At 33.4% G+C, this 24,471-nt stretch overlaps 1 protein-coding gene across 2 annotated transcripts; it reads left to right on the top strand.

Annotated features, from left to right (window-relative positions):
- The first annotated feature begins 10,071 nt into the window (after nucleotides 1–10,071).
- Nucleotides 10,072–12,841, top strand: LOC131596592 (glucan endo-1,3-beta-glucosidase 7-like). 2 transcript variants are annotated; one of them, XM_058869297.1, is made up of 5 exons: nucleotides 10,072–10,229; nucleotides 10,415–11,082; nucleotides 11,303–11,659; nucleotides 12,087–12,399; nucleotides 12,502–12,841. In XM_058869297.1, exons 1-5 carry the CDS (start codon nucleotides 10,169–10,171, stop codon nucleotides 12,537–12,539), a joined length of 1,437 nt encoding a protein of 478 aa, XP_058725280.1. In that variant the 5' UTR covers nucleotides 10,072–10,168; the 3' UTR covers nucleotides 12,540–12,841. The 2 variants fall into 2 exon arrangements, with proteins under 2 accessions (XP_058725280.1, XP_058725281.1); XM_058869298.1 differs by lacking the exon at nucleotides 12,502–12,841 and having other exon boundaries at nucleotides 11,879–12,120.
- Nucleotides 12,842–24,471: the final 11,630 nt, after the last annotated feature.

Genomic DNA, 24,471 nt, shown 5'->3' with positions numbered 1-24,471 from the left:
CCTCCATATTTACTTCGATGGTACGTATATATTTAGAATACACAAAGTAAAACTATTTCAATTCAGCTTGTAAAAAGATACTGTAATAGGTGGATTATATGTTTATTTGATAGGAATCTAGTTTAGTGTACAAGTTATTAAAAATTATACTCGGTATTCAATTTTAAAATTGATTCACAATTTAAGTATGTATTGCAACTATCGATTAATTATATGTATGATTTATAGATGATTTGTGCTTATATGATTAATATTCTATTTTTCCTTTCATGCGCTGTGGTAAATTAGCATACTTATTTTTTACCTTATATATGATAAAAATATTGAGTATGAGAAATATTAGGAGGCTTTGTTGTATCGGTTCATTATTTGTTAGGGTTGTTCAAGATATATTACGTGAGAAAAAATAAAACGAGTCGAACTAAATCATAGTAAAAATTTATTCGAATTGAATCGAACTGTTTCAATTTATTAAGAATCGAATTGAATCAGAATTAGTGGTTTAATATACCGTTTCAAAATTTCAAACCGTAACGAATAGTTAAAAGACAATTTTTCTCAAACCGAGTCATTTATCAAATAACCGAACCGTTAAGCTATTTTTCAATTTTAAAAAATTAACTTATTTTAAGCATTTTTCATTTTCAATTTTGGTTCGATTCAGTTTTAGTTTCAGTTCGGTTCGATTTCAGTTACAATTCAATTCTAAAACTGTTTGTGCATAATGGTTTGGTTCACTTACCAAATTTAACGATTCTATTATTTTAACTTCAGTTCGGTTCGACGGTTCTGTTCAATTCTTGGATTTTTTTGAACAATTCTTCTTGTCATGTTTAGGTTGTTGTAACTCGTTTTATTTATGTAAGTAAAAGTAAATATGTGATAGATGTTTAGTCCTAGGCTTGTAATGAATGTCTAGTATATATTGAATGTCACATATATATAATGTTATATTTAGTAGGACTAAGTTTTAATTTTGAGAAAAGTAAATCGTATGTTTATGATTTGATGCAAATTTAAGGACGAAATCTTTTCAATAAAGAGATATATATAACACCCAACATTTGTGTGATTTTACCATAATTCTAGAGTCCTTTAGATAGGTACCTTGTAATGGTTATAATGGTACCTGATCATACGAATCTTTGTGGCCGACAACAATTTAGACTTCTGCTGGATTGAGGGGTGTGCCTGCAAGGTGCTCCGATGTCAAAGTAAGTTATAAAGCTAGGAGAGCAAATGCAAAAGAGATATGTGTGAGAGAATAATGAATACATGACCCTCTAGTGAAAGAAGGTATTTATAGCCCTTGGCGTTGGGCCAAGATTTTCTAATTGGGTCAAATCCATTTGGAAGCCCCCGTGCTAGGAAACTGCCAGAACCCCATGGAGTAGGGCTGAGTCAACAATTGACTCGTATTATGGATAGGTGGAGCATAGGGTTCCGGGTGAGCTGCCTGAATTCCTCGCTAGTGAGTTTGACCACATACTCTTTGGTGTGTATGTGCGTCTGACGCCCTCAACGACCAGTGCGTGCTTATTGGGCCTGAAACTGATATGGACATGTTCGGCCACGATCAAGGGTTGGGCCTGTTCGGCCAAAACTTAAGTAATGGGCCTGCTTGGCCCAAACCTAAACAGGTTATATATAAATAGTATTAACCTTCTTCTTGTGTTAGTTAAGGTGTGAGTTTGAATGTATGTAATCTTGTATTGCACTTTTAGATGTCTTTTCACTCTTTAAAATTTTGTTTGCGACTTTTATCTAGTAATCACACCCTATATAGAGTTGTAATTATCCAATCAGATTTATTCTTATATCTTTAGAAATATAATTCAATCACATGAAACTTTCATGTTCGTTTTGAAGTCTAATTAGTCAATCTTTCATACTAAGTTAAATTATCAAATTGAACTTCATATACTCAATTTCTTGCTTTACATTTGCTTAGAATTTTGGTTGTAACTTGAGCTACTTAGCTAGTTTTTAGTGAAACTAGAGCCATTAGATTATAAAAAACACTAATTTAGTGATACTAACTTGAGCTGGTTAGAATTTAGGGTTTAGATATGAGTAAAGACAAAATATGTGTTCTTTTTTTTATCTATGATGGGGTAGTGCTTGCAAATGCAAATGTTTGCATACATACATGTCGTTTAAACAATTTGATGCATAACTCAATATATTTTCTCTTAAACTCTTTGCAAAAAATCGAGAGCCAACCCATAACCTCTTCCTCAAACATTCAAAAACATCAAACATCTCATTGATTTTTCGGTAAAGTTCCACCAATTGTTTAAAAGGATTCAAATATTGATGACAAAATGGATTTTTTTTATTTATTTTGGGTTAAATTCTTAGTGGTGGAGTTATGGGTATGACGGTTCAATTAGAACATGTGTGAAGTAATGAGTATGACAAAATAAAATACTCAGTTTACCATTTTTGCTCACGACTTGCCGTTGTCAATTGCTTAAGCCCTACTTAAAAATTATATTGATTAAATGGATTGTTGAATACTGAAACTAAAATGAGTATTGTAAACATTGTCAAGGTGCATTGTGGTTTACCGTTAAATTATGTGATTAAAATTGATAAGTGATCCAATAATTAAATTGATTTTAAAATACCTTATACTTATTGTATTGATATTGATGTCAAAATAATATGATATGTGTTCGCGTGTGAATAATAAAAATGTTTAAATTGTGATGTACTTATAAACATGGTATGATTATGTGAATTATGTGTTACATATTATTTATATGAATATGAATTGCACGATGAATATATGAATCGTGTGTATGTGTTATGAGTGTGTAGCTTATGTGAATTAGTTACAATCATGTAAAATTTATATACACAAAATGGTTCCAGGAACATTATAAATGTGTTGTGAAAATTTGAACTGAATAATGTTGTATGAACATGTGAATCTGGAAAAATATGTTTTGAACTTATAAATTGTATCCATGTGGTGTAATGATGTGGACTAGATGTATGTGTTAAGATGTATGAAATATGTACTATGAACTATCTCGATTATTTGTTGGCGATAGTTTTGTAATTAAGGAGTCACTAAAATGAACAAGGGGCGGTGGATTTTTGTTAGGGTTTATGACCTAGTGATATGTGTTATCTTCATATATGTAGGTTTGATAATCTAGTGTTTGTGTAATATTGTACTTACAAAGAGTACGATATTTGTAACCCTACTTGTAATGAACAAGTTAAACATAAATGTTTCTCATATGTAAAATAAATGATGATATTTCTCGGCCCTAATTGGTTGTGTTCGTAGGTGTACTATTTTATCTAGTCTCCATAGCCTTTATTGTTATAGATGTAACTTCATTATGGCCATTTACTATCTCATTCCTTTATTCGAGCCTCAATTGTGTAACCCCTATCAAAATCGGTTACATGACTCAAGGTGGAGTCGGCTTATTGACTCGAGACCAATTCGACCATGTGATACGATGATCAAGCATGTTGGAGCGAGTTGGACCATTTGACTCGAAGATTGTTCCATCTCGCCTATTTTGATTGACATACTTTCTGAGGGGTTTGTATGTTTTAAAGTGGCTGGTTCGGGGTCTCTTGATGTTAGTTGGACCCGGTTAGTATTAATATAACGGTCCATAATCCCTCAAACACGAGGCCCTTTTAAGAGCAGAATGATTAAGAAATAAGTATAACGGTTCAAATGTTAATTATTTAATGGAGACCATCTACACATTAATGGCTAATTATTTAATTATGTAAAGTGACATGCAATCCAAGTGTACCCTAACATGTAACCTAAATGGACCCCGAGTAAGGTTAAGCGAGCATGTGAGAACTTCAATGTATATGCCTTTTGAAGAATCATGGTGACACACTATTAACCAAGTATTCAAGATTTAGATGGCACCACATATTCTCTTGGATCACTTTGATTTTCTATGTGGTTTGTTGGACAATCTAAAACGGTTTTCTACACCTTTTACCAGGATGGCAGTTCAAATTAAAATCACAATCCTTCAACATCTTGGGCCATCGCTCCTGTCTCGTATTCAACTTATTTTGATTAAATAGGTACCTCAAGCTCTTATGATCAATAAACACCTCAAATATAGAGCCAAACAAATAATGCCTCCAAATATTAAGCACGAACACAACGGCGGCCAACTCTAAGTCATGTGTAGGATAATTCTTCTCATGAACCTTAAGTTGCCTTGATGCATAAGCCATAACTTGTCCATTACGCATCAACACACCTCTTAAGCCCGTCTTAGAAGCATCACAATACACAACTAAAGATTCAGTTGGAATCGGCATAATTAATACTGAAGCCAATGTCAACCTCCTTTTAAGCTCTTGGAAACTCTCTCTACACTTCACATCCCAAACATAAGCATGACCCTTCCCAATTAGTTGAGTTAACGTCGGGGCCAACTTGGAAAAGCCCTAAATGAATGTACGATAATAAGTAGCTAATCAAGGGAAATGATGGACCTTAGTGAAAGACTTAAGAGTTTCTCACTACAACACAACCTCGACCTTTAATGGATCAACATCAATACCTCCATTAAAAATCACATGGCCAAGAAAGCTCACTTCTCTTAACTAAAACTCGCACTTTGACAACTTAGCATGCAATTGATTTTATTGCAACAATTTTAACACATGTTCAACATGCTCTTCGTCAGTCTTCGAATAAATTAGAATATCATCAATAAGCACCACCACAAACTTATCCATATACGGATGAAAAATCATGTTCATATACTCCATGAATACACCGGGAGCGTTAGACACACCAAACAACGTCACTGAATACTCGTAATGATCATACCTTATCCTGAATGCACTCATTAAAATATCCCCAACTTTCGCATCAATCTAACGATATCCCGACCTCAAATCAATATTGATAAATACACAAGCACCCACTAATTGATCCATCAAATCATCAATCCTCGTAAGCGGATACTTATTCTTGATAGTAACTTCATCCACATGCCGGTAATCAACACATAACACATATTACCATATTTCTTCTTCATTAAAAACACTTGCAACATCTCAGAGAAGCATAAGTTTCTCCCTGACTTATTTCAATCCCGCTCTTATTGGCAAGCAATTAGAAAAACAAGCAAGAATCGATAGTGTTTCACACTCACGTTGCATACTAGGGAGCATACAACATTACAAAAACCTAGTCGGGTGGACCGACCTGCTTTGATACCATTATGTAACACCCTAAAAATCATGCGCTTAGTAAAATAAGTCATATAGAACAACACATATTCGCACTTAGGATGTTACTCTACATCAAACACGTATGTTTTGTAGCACATAATTATATAATAAGACATTTAACACCTGTCATCGCATGCTCTCATTCACTTAGGGTATCATCACATCAGAATTATAAAAATAAACATATTTCACAAATCATATAAGTCTCATGAATTTACTTTGTTAAACTTACATAATACAGTAAAAATCTCCTTAAACGACATAGTCATCACAACGACGGGAGCATAACATCAAACTCTCCAAATAACATAAAATAGAAATAAAAGCATCGTTCACCCCGCCTAGTGTTATATACCAGAGCAACCTAATTCTAAGAATGCAAAACAAAAAGGAAGGAAGAACGACCTCGCGTCATCCTCCCGCTCTAAGCAACTACTCACTTACTTGCTTATTTGTACTCTAAAGAGGAACACAGACAACAATAACAAAGGGGTGAGAAATCACATCAATAAAATATGTGGTATATACTGCAAGGTAGGATGCAAACATCTACACATTCAACAGATGAGCACAACATCACCTCATAACAATATTCTCACGTCCAACTCAACATCATACACCATTACAATTATGCATATAACTCATTTATTCAATGCGACTCAACTATGCAACTCAATGCATATGCATGTGGAATAGTATGCCTAAAACTACATCCCACTTTACTCATTACTAATGTTGAACCTCACACTGTTAGACAAGCTATAAGTAGTCCCACCTGGCTTGTTGCCATGACTCAAGAGTATGATGCTTTTATAAAAAATGAGACATGGTCCCTTGTCCCTTTGCCTCCATGAAAACTCCTCGTTGGGTGCAAATTGGTGTTTAAAGTCAAAGAAAACTCAGATGGCTCAGTAAACAAGTTCAAGGCCTAGTTGTTTGCTAAGGGGTCTCACCAAAGATATGGTGATAACTACACCGGAGCTTTTTCACCTGCCATCAAACTAGTGACTATCAAAACCCTTCTCACATTAGCTCTCTCACAAGGTTGGCATTTACATCAACTTGATGTTAATAATGCCTTCCTATATGGAATCTTGGAAGAGGAAGTTTACATGAATTAACCTCCTAGTTTTGAATCCTCGAACAAGTATCTTGTGTGCAAACTTCACAAAGCATTATATGACTTAAAACAAGCCCCAATGGCTTGGTTTGATCGCCTTAAGTTATTTCTCCTCAATTTGAAGTTTGTACCTAACAAGTGTGATCCCTCACTATTTGTTTACTCCCACAATTTTGGTTTAGTTTACATGTTGGTTAATGTTGATGACAACATTGTCACTAGCAACGACATCATCCTCACTCAATCCCCTGTGTCCCAACTTCGCTTTATTTTTCCTCTCAAGGACCTAGCAAAACTTTATTATTTTATGGGTATTAAGGTCAATTATCATTCCAATGCCTCTCTTTCTCTTTCTCAACGCAAAAACATAAGAGATGTTCTCACCAAAACTAACATGCTTGAGGCAAAACCTCTTTCTTCACATATGGTTGTTGACCTAAAACTCTCCAAAACTAGGTCAGATACCATATTTGATCAAATTATGTATAGATCAATTGTAAGTGCCCTCAAATATGTTTCTATCAAGAGGCCATATAATTGCTTTGTTGTCAACAAATTATGCTAATTTATGGATGTTCCACTTAAAAGTCATTGGCTAGCTGTTAATCATATTTTAAGGTACTTCAAAGGCACCATCTCACGGGATATGCACCTTAAACCTGCACCTTTTCCCCCTATTTCTCTCCAGGCCTTATGTGATGCGGATGAGGGCTATGGCCCTAATAACCGTAGCTCAACGTCTGTCGTGTGTGTCTTTATAGGCAAGACACTCATCTCGTAGTGGGACAAAAAGCAACCAGTCACATCCATGTCTAACACTGAAGCTGAGTATCACAGTTTGGCCCTAGCTACTTCAGAGATTCTATGGATCTAGTTCATGTTTCAAGAATTGGGCATCCATTATACCATTCCTACAATTCATTATGATAACCTCAACACATTTTCTCTTGCACATAACCCTATTATCCATGCTCGTACAAAACTCATGGAGTTAGATCTCTTTTTCGTTATAGAAAAAGTCCTTCACAAACAGTTAGAGGTTATATACATACCTGGTCAACATTAATGTGTTGACATCATGACCAAAGCCTTGCCTCCTTTTAAGTTTGAAGATTTTAGGCTAAGGTAAGTGTGAGAGATTCAAATTCCATCCCCTCACTTTGGTTTACAAGGGGTATTAAAGATAGTATAATAGAAAGTCATTCATATGAATTTTTCTGCAACAAAAATATAAAAGTAGTTTCTCAACACATGATGAATGTTATTAAGAAAACATAAATTTAATATTGATTTAGTTAATGAATTTATTTTAAACGTTGTACAATGAATAGTCTCTATAATATTATATCATAATTATAATCGTGTAACTCGAGCACATTTGTTCCAATAATCAAAACAATAAGGTATTACATTTTAATAATGCTAGGACATCTTACTATGAATTAAATATTAATAATGATATTATATTTATTTAAGTTAATTTTATAATTTTTAAGCTACTCACTAAATTGCGTCAAATTCTTCCACTTTAAAAAAAGAGTGAGTTTATTCTTATATGAAACCCGCATAAATAGGGTAGATTTTGTAAAAAAGAAATAGACTTGCTTTTTTAGGTTCATTTTTTATAGAGAATTTTGATATAGTCTTCTCTCTCTAGTTTGTATCGGTTTTCTTTTTGTTATATATTATCTTATTAATTTTTTTATACATAAATACATTTATCGAAGAAGCTCTTAATATAAATAGACCTCAAAACTCAAATAATATTTGTAGACATTAAGAGCCTTTTTATTAGGAGTGAATTATAAGAAATTAAATTAGATCAACTAAGTTATTTTTAATAGGATCAAATTAATCCAAGAGCACTTAGATGATAAGATGATGGTCTCTTCCAGCTTAACCAAAAATTCTGGAATTGATTCCTGTCCTAAAGAATTAGTCTCTGCAGTTGCGCGCAGAGGATACATCGATTTATAAAAAAAAAACAATAGGATCAAATTGTTTTAAGAATTTTTAGTTGACCTAATTAATTTTTAGTTCAATGATGGTTGATTATGAATAATTCAAACTTGATCCCACATATTTATATTTATTTATTTGTAGTTAATTTAATTTAAATTTAATATTGATTTAACTATTTTAATTAAAACATACAAAATATTAAATATATATAATTGCACAAGAATGATTTTAATAAAAAAATTTAATATCATAAAATTAAAATGATATAAAAGTGTACAACATAAAATACATAAAATTACATTTTAATGACACATGTTTTAAATTGTATTAGATGTCCCTATAGATAGCACTACATGCTATTGCTAGTACCACATAGGTAAATAAAGATATATGAAAATTTACACTTGGTGATGTTTTGTTGGGTAACTTAGGAATTAAGAAACAAGAAATTGATTAATCTAGAGAGAGATGGAGATGGACAATTATTGAATGTAAGTGGAAGCCGTGGCCTACCTCTTGGTCTCAATCTCACAACACAACTTTCTCCTTAAAAGTCCCAATGCAATGCAATGCAATGCAATTTAACTTAGTTTTCTGCCTAATCAACTTTTAATGTGGAGCCGAGCTAAAAGAAGAAACAAGCACTCACACATCATACGTCTTTATATTATTTGCTTTACTTTTGTTTTTAAGCTATGCTTTTTTTAACCTTATTTGAATTTGACTAGTTTGGTATATTGCACCACTAACTTAGAGTATGTTGCCTTAGCACATTCGTTTGAATTGACTGTGTCTAGATGTTACTGCCTGTTAAGAGTTCCACATCGGACAATATATGGCCTGAACATGTCCTTATAAGTGGGGGCAATCCTCATCCTACAAGCCGGTTTTGTAGGGTTGAGTTAGGCCTAACCACATTTCTTAACACTGTCTAAGTTGCCTCATCATATGGACACTTCTCTTGCATATAAGCATAGAATAAAATAAGTTAAGAAAAATGTTACTTCATTCATTGTAGATTGAGTGTTAGTACATTGCAACAATTTACAACAATGAATAAATATTTTTTAATGTAATATTAATTATTTTATCTCTTTTTCACTTCAAAGTGCAGGCTACTATCAAGTTTATCACATTTCACCGTCTTTAGTATAATGGTTAACATTTAATAACTAAAATTATTTTGTAAAACCAATGAACTATCAAGTATTAATGCATTTATTATTAATATATTTTTAGTAGAAATTTTTAATAAACTTTCAAAAGTTATACATACAATAATTTTTTTCTCCATTTATAATTTTACCTACTTTTTATTAGATATTTAATAAATTATACACAATGATATTCTAAAACAAGAGCTTAAATTTGAGTTTTGAAAAGTGTAATGTTTTTTTTTATTAAACAACTAAAAACATAAAAAGATTGCTTGCTCATAGATTGTGCCAACCTTAGCAAAGCTTCCTTAGTCCTTACTTGCCTATGTAACCAAAACAACATTCCACTAATGTTATGCTTTTCATCACTTTAATGCTATCATGTATCTTCCTCTTCAACTTCTAGAATCTTCTTTGTTTAACATGCAAGTAACATCTACAATTGAATCCACAACTCATTTTATTCAAATATTGTTCACTTTTTTAAATTCATAATAACTAGCCACATACACTACTTTATAAATTTTTAATTTTTAATTTAAATGTATACTTTTCAAAACGCATTCATTGAGAAATTGATATTTAAAACATTTTTTACTTTACGGTTATACCCTTCCACTACGTGCTATAAATTTCTGTTTCCTTCTCTTAGTTTAAGTGCAGTTTCAAATTCTCAACGGTTAACATGACAAACTTGGTTTCCGGTTCCACATATCTTGTCCTCTTTCTAGCATTCAACTTTGCATGTAAGTTACATCTCATCCCTTCATTCAATCTCATATATCAGATATAATATGATGTCTCTGCAAACTATCAAATTTATATCTGATATCTCTGCAGAACTATCAACTGAACTCATTTAAGACGACTTTAAACTCAGATATTTTCTAATTTTTTAGTTTATTTATCTGAATTTTATTATTGTGTGCAGATTCTGACCCGTTTCTCGGCGTGAACTATGGACAAGTCGCCGACAACCTTCCACCACCGTCAGCCACCGCAAAACTCCTCCAAACCACCGCATTTGAAAAAGTCCGATTATACGGAACCGACCCCGCCATAATCAAAGCTCTAGCCAACACCGGAATCGGAATTGTAATCGGAGCTGCAAACGGCGACATTCCGGCACTCAGTTCCGATCCATCTTTCGCAAAAACCTGGATAAACACCAACGTGATTCCTTACTATCCCGCTAGCAACATCATCCTCATAACCGTTGGTAACGAAGTGATAGACTCAAACGATACCAATCTTGTGAACCAGATGTTGCCGGCGATACAGAACATGCAAGGCGCACTTGAGGCGGTTTCTCTCGGCGGGAAGATTAAGGTTTCTACGGTGCATACTATGGCGGTTTTGAAGAACTCTGAGCCTCCTTCTGCTGGAAGTTTTCATCCGGAATATAGTACCGTTTTGCAGGGTTTGTTGTCGTTTAACAAAGATACTGGTTCTCCTTTTGCTATTAACCCTTACCCTTATTTTGCTTACAAAAGTGACCCTGGAAGAGCAGATAATTTGGCTTTTTGCCTCTTTCAGCCCAACTCGGGCCGAGTTGACGCAAACACTAAGCTCAATTACATGAATATGTTTGATGCTCAGGTTAGTCAGGTTGCCCGCCCTCAAAGACGACTCTGACGATAAATATAATTGTCTTTGTTTTGAGTAAATTGCAGATATTAGTTGAGGTTTTTACACTTTAGATGAGTTAAAATGAGTGTATATCTATTGAGCATAAGGCTAAAAAGAAGTTATATATTAGTTATTTTAGGAATCCGGAAGCTTAAAATGCAAGTTTTTTTGATGAGTTTGTTTTGTGTAGGTGGATGCGGTTCGATCTGCGTTAGATGCTATGGGTTTTAAGGAAGTTGAGATTGTAGTTGCGGAGACAGGGTGGCCATACAAAGGGGATCCCGACGAGGCTGGACCGAGTATTGAGAATGCAAAGGCGTACAACGGTAATCTCATTACACACTTGAGGTCCAAGGTTGGGACTCCATTGATGCCGGGGAAATCAGTGGACACATACATATTTGCCTTGTATGACGAGGATTTGAAACCCGGAGCTGCTTCTGAGAGAGCCTTTGGGCTTTACAACCCTGATCAGTCGATGATCTATGATGCCGGCCTGTCTAAGCAGCAAAGTTCTACTCCTACTAGTAGCCCCGTGGCCGCACCGGTATGCACTCTATCATTATAATATCACAATATTAATTACAATATCATTTATTGAATATTGTCATTGGTTAATGATTAACCAACTTCATATAGTTTAATGAGCATGAACCATGAACCTTGAACCACCAAGAATCATCATTTTCATAGCTCTCATCTTGAAACTGTTCTAGAGCACCTACACTATTGTTGTGTTAACAATGTATTTTTAATTTGATTGAAGACTCCGGAAGTGTCGAAAACTCCTGTGATTGCTGCACCAACAGGTCCAAGTTCTACAACAAAAGGCCGTAGTCCTACGCCGAGTAAAGCGGAATTCTTAAATGGACATGAAGCCAGCATTTTGCAATCATTAATCATGCTCACATATCTTATCTTATTGTTGTTCTAGTAGTGTAAATAACACTTTGTAATTCTGAATTTTATTGAAGATTAATCCGGATGTGTCAAAATCTCCTTTGAATTCGTCGCCAAAAGTTTCAACTCCAACATTACCGTATAATAGTAACATAGCATGGTGTGTGCCAAAACCAGGATTAACTGATGTGCAGCTACAAGCAAACTTAGATTATGCTTGTGGGCAGGGGATTGATTGCAGCTCAATCCAACCAGGAGGAGCTTGTTTCGAACCTAACACATTAGCGAATCATGCAGCATATGCCATGAATCTCTTTTATCACACTGGGCAAAATCCATTAACTTGTGATTTCTCACAGACAGCGACACTAACATCAAATAACCCAAGTAAGTTATCATGTGGTTTTTGCGCGACATTACCTGCCTGCTTCGATTATTTTACTCAATTGACATGCTCAATTTACAATATATACTTTGTTTATTTTGTAGGTTATAATAGTTGTGTTTATGCTGGAGGGAATGCATAATTTAAAAAACAAGAAAGTAGATAAAGGATGGTGGTGTTTTTATTTTTGTTGGTTGTTTTAATTCTTATTTATTAATTGTTTAAAAATGTTTTGGTCTTAAGAGTGTTCTGAAGTAAAAGAATGGTGTCTGTATAGAGGAGGATCCTCCTCTATTTCTGTTGTAAACGTTTCAATGTCTAGGTTAGAAGCAACTTGCTGCATTTTTTTATGATGTGTGTTTGCTATAAGTGTTGAGTCAACTGAAATCTTGATGATGTCAATACTTAATGTTGGTTCAAATAATATGATGCTTTTTCTTAGAATTTTGTTTTCAGCAAATCAGCATCACATTTCTGAACAAATGTGTGTTTTGTGTCTGACACTCTCACACACAAACACATATAATTAAATTCAATTTATTGATTTTTTTCAAGTTATAGGAAATTATTGCTACTCCACATTAAGCAATGAGATAGGCAATGCCTATGACCTCCAAACATCAAAAGTGAAGACCCAAAACAAAACTAAAATCAACCGACAGAATCACATGAAGCTATTGATGCAACTTTGGCATCTTCAAATCATTTACATTTTGTCTATTCGTTCCAAAAATGGTAAATATCATTTAGATATGATGAATTCTTATCAATTTAATTTAAAAATTTCGGTAAAGTTACTTTTAAGTCTAAAATATTTTAGAAACAACAAATAATTGTATTATTTTATAATTAATTAATTATGTTAAATTTAAATAGATTTTGTAAATGGTTGAAAATACATTACTCAACTTTTTATGAAATATTATGTGGAATATGATTGGCGCATAGTTAAGGAAAACAAAGAACTATCCACAACTAAAATAAAAGATAGAAGCATGACATATAAACCAAAAAAATAAAAATTCTTTCTCCACCTGGTGGTGGTGAGAGAAAACACCCTATTCATATCAAAATTGTAGGCGTTTCGGATATACATATCCGAAAACACCCTGTTATTATTTAAACGTTAAATTTAAACATTCAGGGATATTTTCAGAGATGCATCTCTAAAATAATTCACTATATACCACATTGTTGATGAACTATTTCATTATTCTATTTTCACTCCACAACCAAAAACTTCATCCATTATCAATCTATTTTTCGGCTTCAAACCAAGTTTCAAGTGATTTATCATGTCAAAGAGAGCATAAAAAGCTTCAATTTCAGGTAAAGTTTCACGATTTCATCCCTTATTTCTTTGCATTTGGAGTTGTTTTTGGATCAAAATATTGCGTTGCTTTGGAAATGCATTTCCAAAATTCACCTACATTATTTCGGAAATGCATTTCCGAAAATATCTTTGTTACAGAACATAATTATTAACAGATTTTATATTTTTCCCGTTTTAGATATGGTGCACCCCGACGTGTTTCCCAAAATTGTTTCGGCCAAGTTGAATGATGATGTTAAGCCGGATGAGGTGAATGACGATGCTAAAACAATTGTTATCGCGATAAATGTTGGGAAACAATTTCCAAGCGATCAAGTTTTCAAGGCTCATCAACATATGCTTGACTGGGTCCGAATGGAAGCTAGCAAACTCGGGTTTGATGTTGTGATTGGAAGGTCTGACAATGGCACTAGTAGTAGGCAAGCATTTGTAACAATGATATACGAGAGAGACAAAACATATGTTTCAAGAGTTCGACAGTTAAAACATGATCACACCAGAGCGAGAAATTGTGAGTGTCCGTTTAAATTGTGCGGATCATGTAGGGTGGTAGATATGTGGCAGTTTAGTGTCATTTGTGGTTAACGTTGGACACCAAACTACAAGGTCATCCAATTGTAGGTCGACTTAAGCCGGAGATCGCATAATGTGTCAAATATCAAGCAGGTTTACAACGAACGATATAAACAGAATAAATGGGAGCAAAGATTCGAGATCCGAAATGCAACAATTTTTGAAAATTTTGGACGATAACCACTATGTTTCAAGGTACTTAATGTGTGATGATAAAGTAAGTGTCCGTGACATTTTTTGGACTCATACAAAAAGTATCAAGTTGTTCAACATATAAATCGTCCTTATGATTGATTCAACGTACAATACCGACAAGTACATGCTTCCTCTTCTAGAAATTGTTGGTGTCACTTCTACAGGGAAGACATTTTCGGTTGGATTTGAATTTCTCGAATGTGAGAAAGAAGACAATGTTACATGGGCGTTGGAGATACGCAAGAGTTTGTTGAAGGATCCACAAAATATGCCTAGTGTCATTGTAACCGACCGAGATAACACCCTTATGATTGTGGTTGGTAGTGTGTTTCCTACATCCTATACATTACTTTGTCGGTATCATATAACAAAAAATGTGAGATCCAAACTCAAACTTGCGGTTGGCACAGAAGAAATCAAGGATGATGAAGGAAACATGGTCAAATCTAGTGTCGTGGTGGAGAAAATAATGGATGCATGGAAGAGGTATACACTCATTGGAAAAGACTCTGATTTTATGACTAAGGTCCAATGAAGGACGGTACTATTAGAACAAGATTTGGTTCTACACTTTATCTCTGAGTTTTGATGATAACAACACATGTATTTTATATGTAAACAATTGTGTTTCTAATGTTTTCTTGAGTGTGAAAATTAGAAGCTCTATATGATTTAGGATTGTTGTCTAAAAAATCATCAGAAATAATGTCGTCAGAAATACTACTCTCTTTTACCTCTGAAGAAACATCAGTAATTCTATGGAATACTGGATGTTAATCAGAAAGAGGATCTCTTGTGTACTTCTCAACAAGCTGCTGCTTCAGAAGTCTCAAATATCTCAGGATCAAAAAACAAAGTCTACATCAAACACAAAGTTGTTGCCTCAAAGATCAGATGTCAATATATATTTGTCAGAAGAGTTGTTGCTCGTTACTCTAAAGACATAGTAAAGATCAGCTGATAAAGATCAAATATCAGAAATACAGATTAGTTGTTATGACTCTTGTTGATATATGAAGATGTGGTCCTCAGATACGTTGTTGCACTATTATCTGAAGTCAGTGTTCTATTCTGAAAGAATTTAACACTATTGTTCGTGATTTCTTTCTCACTCTCAAATCAGTTATCTTTTCATATACATATTTGATATAGGAAGTCTTGCATTGTATTTTAGAAAGGTTGTTGCTATTATTTCTAAAAGACAAAGTTATGTTCCTATTGGTTCTAATGTTCTCATGCTATCATAACAAAGTAGTTTCTGAACTACTCATCAGATACATCATCAGAAGAACAACAAAAAGAAAGTGATCTCTTACAAGCTTACTACTTCATATCAGAAGTACATCATTTGAAGATAAGATCAAGAAACTATCTTAAGAAGATTCAGTACAACGGTTTGCTAAACAATTCATAATTATTAAGACGTTCGTACTATTCAAAACCTGTCTTCCACGCCATCATGTCAAAGCTCCAAGCTACAGGCTAAAGAAATAACATGTTGTACTATCCAACACCCACACTTCTATCTCTTGGAAAGTAATCAATGGATTTTAGAAAATACTCTTTTATCCCCACAACGTCTCTTTCTATGAAGCCTATAAAAGAAGATCAATACTTCAGAAGAAAGGTTGTCGATTGCTAATGCAAAGCTGCTGATTGCTACAACAATGGCCAAAAGCCAAAGATGTTGCTGGTTGCAAATGCCAAAGCAAAAGATGTTGTTTGTCGCTAATGATAAAGCTGCAATGCTACTGCCAAATACGAAGAAGCCAAAGTAAAAGTTGTTGAAAAAATATGAAACTGAAGCTGAGGAGGACAAAGGAATAAGAGAACGAAGATTAGTACAAGATGCAAATCAACAACATATCAAAAACATTTTTGTAGAATCTTGTAGAAGCAAGAAGTTACTGCTCATATCTGGCTCAACACTTTTATGTTGCATTTGTACTTAAACAATTTGTGTAATTTACTTTTAAGAAGCAATATTGTAAACACAAACAATTAATCAATGTCTATTTATTGTTCCTTGAGTGACTAGTCTTAGTCAGTATACTCAAGAAGACGGTGATTGGGTGTCATAGTGGGAAATCTTCTTTAGGGGACAAGTTAGGTCAGAATTTTTAAAGAAGTCGTTGATCGTTATATCTCTTATGTATTAAAATATATACGTATATAAGTGTGATCAAGATTATAAAATAGGTGTGTACTTCAATTCAATCTCTTAGACTTAACATCCATAATATGTGAAGTCATTATGTTTTAAATAGGGGTATATATTAAATAAAAGTGTGTGTTTAATTGGGATTATTATTCATAAAATATGAGGCCCAATTTCAAAATTCAAAATTATTTTTAAACTTGGGTTTTATAAACTTCCTTGGCTTATTTACAATATTTTGGATTTTTGTAATTATTTGTTTAAAAATATAATAATTTACTTGTAAATTATTTATATATTTTTAAATAACAAATATTAGCTCGTCTTTCATATGCTTTCAATTGGGTTTTTATTTCAAATAAATAACATAGCACAATTGGCAAGAAATAAGGCTTGTAAGTTAGAAGTCACGGGTTCGAATCCCACAAGTGGCATTTTCACACTTTTTCTCCTATTTTTACTAATGGCAAATTTTGGGCTTTTGGATATGGGTTATTTCCTTTTATGGATTTTTAACCTAATTTCCATCTTTATAAAAAGGGGTCTTGGCAACCCTAAAAGGGACCTTTTTCCCACTTTCACGAACAATTTTTGAAAACACACATTTTTATTTCTATGATTCTCTTCTCCCTCCGAGGGTTTGCCTTAGGATTGTCTTGAACAACCCTAACCTGCCGTTGTCGATTAACTGACAACGTCCGACAAACCCTTTCCCCCTTTCAAACTCAAATCCCTCAACTCAAACTCAAATTTTTGGCCAATGACTTCATATGAGGCCTCCCTTTTTTTGAAACTTATTTTTCAAAACTTTTGGCCGATGATAACCTATGAGGCCCCCCTTTTAAAAAATCTTGTTTTGGCCAATGATTAAACCTTTTGGTATGAGGCCACCCTTTTATTAAAAAGGGTTTTTTTTTTTATTGTCAATATATTTTTTACAAACCTTTGTTTTTTTGCCCAGTTTGGCCAATGATTTCTATGAGGCCTCCTTCTTAAAACGTTTTAATAAAACTTAAAAACTTGTTTGGCCAATGATGATACATTGAGGCCATTTTTTTTTATTCTTGCTATATTTTGTTTTTCATTCTTTCTATATTTTGTCTTAGCCATGGTCATTGTTGTCTCGATCTGACAATGACCCTATCAAAACCTTTTAGGTTTTTCCCTTTTGGCCAAAGGCCTATTATTTTTAATTTATTAATCAACGATTATAAAAAAAACCTTTTAAAAAACCTAAAGGCTAAATGGGTCCCCTTGAGTACAAGGGAGGCAAAGGGTGTCTAATACCTTCCCTTTGTCTAATTAACCTACTTACCCAAATCTCTTATATTTTTTGTAAGGGTTTCTCACTTGCCCAAACAAAGTGGGTTGCGACTCGTTTTAACGTAAATTTTAAGGCAGGTTGCTACAATTCGCAACCGGTAAAAATCAAAGGTGCCTCAAAATAGGTGAAAATTACACAAGATGACAGTTCAACAAAGCGGACTCCGTGTTACCATGAAATTATTTATTCACATTTCCTGGATTGTCCTACCCCAAAATCCCAAAAAAGTGTTTTCAAGGGAGCTTGCATTTCCAAACCACCTCGTACACCTCAGAGTAAGAAACCACCAATTCCATCACTGATTATTCACATTGATGAGATGATGTTTTTTATGCACAAACACATTGAAAGGATTGTAGATGTGGGGGTGATGGTAATTGCGGGTTTCAGGTTGTGTCGGGTTTACTTGGTAAAGGAAAAGAGAATCACACTCTTATGCGACAAACACTTATTTCGGAGTTGATGGTGCATAGGGAAGCTTACACAAGACTATATGGGAACAAGGAAGGATTCGATAAAATTCACAATGCTCTTGTTCCATGTGTTACTGTCTCTGCATCACCTAAAAAATGGATGTGCTTCCCAAAAATGGGTAATCTTTTAGCAAGTGCTTGTGACGGGGTGTGTATCGATCTGACAAGATATGGTTTTCAAACACATTTTTCACTTCGGAGTCGGCCACCTCATGACCCATCCAGCCGCATCATTTGTATTGGGAACCTAAGGTCGCTCCATTTTGTTCGGGTTTATTTGAAATCGACGTGTCCTATTCCGGCTATGTTTGTGGAGTGGACGACACATTCTGCAAAAGAGGCAAAAACTTGGCTGGCTCATTTTTTGGAAAGAATGGAAGAATTCACCAAGTTAACGGAGCTTGAGAGAGAAACAAATAAGGAGAAGTCGAAGAAAGAACCAATTTTAGATTTTAGCGGTGACAATTTGTTCTGTATATTTTAGAATATAATCGAACCATTTTTTTGTATGTATTATCGTGTGCAATGTAAATTCTATACGATTCAATACATATTTAATATATCTATTTAATATGTTACAGCTGCCTACTTTTACCGATGGTGTAGATTCTGCCTCATTAAGTTATGTTTCTGATTCTGCATAATTCATGAATACACTTCTGAAATGTTTTAAAAAAAACCTTCAGGGAATGTTTCGGAAGTGCGTCTCCTAAAACACTCATTTTACGCTAAAAAATTTGGGGTGAATTCGGAAGTGTATCTCTGAAATATACGCTGACACAAGATAAGAAATTATGGGACCAAATTGCTCCACACCTTCTATAAATAGTCTCTCACCAATTCTTCAACATCACAAACCACAAACCAGAGACATGTCTCTAACCCAGTCATATCCCCATCTTACTTTTGTTTACTTCAATGGTGCGAAACCTCCACTTCAATTTAGATTCTCCGAGGATACCCCGCTAGCTGAGCTGATTACGATACTCAATTCTCTCCTGCAATATCTAGAAAATCGGAAGATAGTCAAGCTCGGGTGTCATTCACCATCACTCGATATTTAAGGAAAGATGTTGTTCACTCAGTTTGCACTGAAAATATATGACAATTTAAAGGTTATGTGGAGTACTTTTCACCGGTACTCCACTAAGAGTCCGATTGAAGTTGATGCGAAGATTCAGAGATATGGAGAAGATGTCATTAAAATGTTGTAACATCCTCAGTTACTCGTTGATAACAATATGTAAAATTAAAATTCTATTTCAATATCTATGTAATTTGGAACATCTATGTTAAATTTATGTTAAGTGTTTCTGGTTTTTTGGGTTTGTATCAGAAAATAAATATTTCGGAGATGTAACTCTGAAATCCATCAATGGGTGAATTCAGAGATGCATTTGCGAAAACACCTATAAAAATGAAATGTGGTGCATTAGGAGATGCATCTCCGAATTCTGGGGGTAAAAAAGTAATTGCACTGGAGGTCCCTACGATGGTATAGAGGTGGAGAAAGAAATTCCCAAAGAGAAATGTCATTGCTCAAAAGCCAATTTGATCATATAGGATCATGCCATATAGTATAGGAAAAGTCCCATCTCCTATCTTGTGTGAACTTTATTCATATAATGACTGTTACTTGTAGAAGCATAAATGGTATTTGAACAATAAAAGTGTCATTTGTTTGTTGAGGGTTGCTCTTTCTATCCTCATATGTTCTTCTACAATACCGAAAAAAAAGTCTCAAATGCTTCTAATGTCCCAGAATACATATCAGACACACTTTTATTTATAGCGTAAATTGTATAATCATTTTTTTTAAATTTAGTTTGAAAATGTATCACCGAAATATTCCGTAGATGTATCTCTGTAATCTTCTCTGTATAAAATCATTAACTTTAGCTATATCAAAAGCTCAAAAGCTGAGTTTGATGGGAAAAAATTATTATTTACAATTAGCTATTTCAAGATCACTCTATTACTATGAATACTAAATAATTATTGGGAAAATTTGAAATAAAGAATAAAAAAATTAAATTGTTATGCTACAAATAAAACAAATGATGGAAAAAATTACATGAAAGCAAATTATTTTTTATTAATTAATCACTTTGAAATTGTTATTTGCAATGTATGTTTGTAGTTTTGTATTTTTCATGACTGATTAAAATTTGAAGTAAATTGTTTAACGTCTTATAACTATTATTAGAGATGAAATAGTTAAAGGTTAGAACAAGAACAATAAAAAGGTTAGGGGTGAAGACATTTTTACGAAAGTGTATCTTTGAATTTCAGGAGATACATTTTCGGACAAACTTTTGAGTAAAATATAAGTGTTTCACTTGTAACGTCTTTATTTATGTAATTTTAGGTGCATCCGGATACAATAAGAGTATTTTTTTATTTTCAAGGATGTGGTATGAACATTATAAGGGTGGAAAGAGCATTTTTCTTATTTCTTTTTGTGTATTTTTAAAGGTAAGTTCTTTGGTACCCATCGATCTATGTTGGACACCGATATCTGTAATGCAAATTATGTTAAAATTTTAATTTATTTTAAATAAAACAAATAAAAAAGAGACGTCACATTGAATATAGTATTTGATTGGTTGAGAGTATTGATACCAACTAAATTGAAGAATATCAAAGTGTATACCCCATATTTTTAAATACTCCATCAATTTTATAAAAAGTGTTTTATTTGCTTTCACACTTTGGTTCCCCAGGGAATGGGGCCCTTGTAATCCAGATCTTGTGCCGAGAGGTACGAAAACTGGCCGAACATTGTTCCCACCTAGGAATCGAACCCGGTACTCCCTGGATTGGGTCCTTAGCAGGAGCTCCTTTACCACTGGAGCCCAAGTGCTTGGCTGTTTTATTTGCATTTTTTCTTTGTTTGAAAATAATTTTTAGTATTATATGTTGCATTAATTATTAATACAGTGAAAAATATGTTAAATAACTTGATAAATTTGAGATTTGTGCACAAACATATCTCATTTTCCATCCTCCGGGAGTTTCTTTGAAATGACTAGTTTGAAAGAAACAATTATTTGTTTGGAGAACACTATTCTGACACACCTTCCAGAAGTGTTATTCAGACACACTCTTAATATAACTCTTGTCAAGCTTTCCCACCTTATTCAATAAGTTTGTAAAAAAAGAGAACATTTGTTTTCCCTTTCGTGAAATAGATAAATTGCAAAATCTCTCTATTCTCAATGTTATTCATTCAAGTTAACTTCATTAATCAATATCGGGCATTTGTCTAATTAATTTTTTGAAATTTGAAGGATACTCCTCAATTTTATATTCTCAGATTACTTCTAGTGAGTGTAATAAATTTATTTTCCTTTTAATTCTGAAATCTCTTTTTTTTTTTGCTTGATATCCCAGCTATTGATTGTTAGGTATGTCATCTAATGCATGTTTGTCATTGTTATGAGTTTTAGAAGTTTTAGGGTTTCCTTTCTCTATTTCTATCACGTGTGCCAAGTTGTCAAGGTAGTATTATATGGACCCATTTGAATAGTATTATCCGAGCATTATACATGCCTATTATATCACACATGTTAAGACAAAATAATGTCTATCTTCTGTTAGTTTTTACTAATATTGTGATTGTAAAAAAAATGGCTGACGAAAAATTAAGGCATATACATGGTCGATTATCTTAATATGCTTCAGTACACACAGAAAAAGGCAAATCATTGTACGGAGTTGTTTATTGAATATTTTGAAAGTCGTCCGATACAGATAATTCGTCTAAAAGATTATTTGGTGGACCACTTCATAATGGGAAAATGTTTATGAGAAATCATATCTAGTTCGATCGACATAAACTCCATCATATGTCATTGCTACAAGTGACACGTCTTAGGGAAACACGTCCACTTTTAAATTGTTGATTGGATTGTTCTACCAAGAATCAAAGCACGATAAATATCATCACATCTTTCTTTTTTCTCGTATAACATCGTGTAATCTTCCTTATGGGATGTTAACTCTTTGATAAGATGTTGATGGACAAGTATATGGTTCTCTTCTCCCATACCTACCAAAAATGAAACATCATGAAATTCACAGTTACAATCACCTTTAAAATCTACAATCTAGTCAAATGTATATGTGAATAAGGATAGACATCTCATCCCTATGTTTCGTTTTTGGTAAAAATGGAGAAGACGGGAGTTTGCTAATGCGAGCAACCATATGATGGTGACTGCTTAGTATAGTTATCACTATGAGTTGGTTTGACCTTCTTAGGAGCACTCTTAGTTTTTACTGATTCCATTAGTGGCTTCAAATCAGTGGTTTATGGATAAAATATCTTACACATCTGCTATTTGATGTGTTGCTTCATCTTATAATGAAATTTTCAAAACCTCTCTCAAATCACCTACCATTTTGTCATAATAGATATATTTAATTTACTATCCCTAATCATATCATCATCATAACCATCATCGAACAAAAGCCTTTTTTAGTGCGTAATTACTTCATCCATACATATAGGTCTCTCGAGTTTTACCTTGTTGGCTATTAAACAAGCACAAGGAAGACAATATCTTATTCTAAGCATACAAACATACTTTGAGCTATTTGAACGCATTTTCTATGCTCGCACAACTTCATAATAGATAAATTTCAGTTTCACTCGAGATATATTACCAGTCCATTATGAATACATATTTTTTTCCATTAATTTATGTTATAATATTATGATCTTTTACCAAATGATTTATGTATCTCATTATGCTTCATTTCAATTATTTGGTTCACTAATTCCTAACCCTTGCAAAAATCACCATTAAAATCTCCTAATAAGTGCTTTAATCTTCTATGAGCAGATTTGACTCTATTAGTTAGGGTATTTCTGACTAACCTAGTCAGCCTATGTACAAACAATGTTTTCCTACAATAGGTCTACTATTGTAGTTTCAACATATTTTTAAAAGTTTGGATATTTCTCTCACACTTTTGAATTACATGACATAATCGACATATGCCTATTTTGTAGAAGGGTTTATTGTAACATTTCAAGCATCTATTATGGGTTCCGGTATTTGAGTAGGTTTGTACATTTCCCCATATTCACGCTTGATTATTTTGTTTACCAAAATTCCCTTAATTATACCTCTCACATTTTTTGTTATATAATACCCACACAATAATACACATGGCATAGGAAATACATTTGTAAACAAAATCATTTGTGAGGTATATCAATTAAAAACAATCACTTGTGACAGGTTTTCATAGTCAATGAACAAATTGCGACACATTTCTCAAGCTCATGTAACATTATCCTCTTTTTTCACATTCCAAAAATGCAAAGTCAACTGAATAAGTCATCTCTATAGAAGTAACACCATTAATTTTAAGAAATTAAATTTTGAACTTGTCAATCTTATTTGTTGCATCAATTACAATACAGTTGGAAATATGTTAGACAATTTGATGAATTTGGGATGCGTACAAAATATATCTTAGACAAACATTTCATCCTCACGCCGTTTCTTTGGAATGACTAGTTTGAAGTAAAAAAAATTGTCTAGATAACACTATCCTGACACCTTCCGGATAATGTTATCCACAGACACTCTTAATATAACTTTCCTCGAGCTTTCCCTCCTCATCCAGTGGATATAAAAAAAAGAAACTATGATTTCCCCTTGTGAAATAGATAAATTGCAAAATCTCTCTATTCCTAATGTTATTAGTTCAAGTTAACTTCATTAATCAATATCGAACATTCCTCCAATCGGGTTTTTGGCTTTAATGGACATTTCTCAGCTTATATTCTCACATTACTTCTAGTGACTGATACATTCATTTTATTTTAAATTTTGAAATCTCATTTGTTTCTTTATTGATATCACAATTATTTATTGTTATGTATATAGTCTTTTCATGCTTATCATTGTTTTGGTTTTAGAAGTTTTAGGGTTTTGTTTCTCTTTTTGTGTCACTAATGTGAAACTGTCAAGATAGTTTTATTCAGCCTCATCTAGATAGTGT

Source organism: Vicia villosa, linkage group LG4, assembly GCF_029867415.1.
Source record: "Vicia villosa cultivar HV-30 ecotype Madison, WI linkage group LG4, Vvil1.0, whole genome shotgun sequence".
NCBI lineage: Eukaryota > Viridiplantae > Streptophyta > Magnoliopsida > Fabales > Fabaceae > Vicia > Vicia villosa.
The sequence above is the reverse complement of the archived record's forward strand: the minus strand, read 5'-3'. Positions and strand labels throughout refer to the sequence as shown.

What these genes read in the sequence shown, in the direction of transcription:
- LOC131596592 (XM_058869297.1), top strand. Translation starts at nt 10,169, where the DNA reads ATGACAAACTTGGTTTCCGGTTCCACATATCTTGTCCTCTTTCTAGCA. An exon ending in TCTAGCATTCAACTTTGCAT is followed by an intron (nt 10,230 to 10,414) that starts GTAAGTTACATC and finishes TATTGTGTGCAG; the next exon opens with ATTCTGACCCGTTTCTCGGC. An exon ending in TGAATATGTTTGATGCTCAG is followed by an intron (nt 11,083 to 11,302) that starts GTTAGTCAGGTT and finishes TGTTTTGTGTAG; the next exon opens with GTGGATGCGGTTCGATCTGC.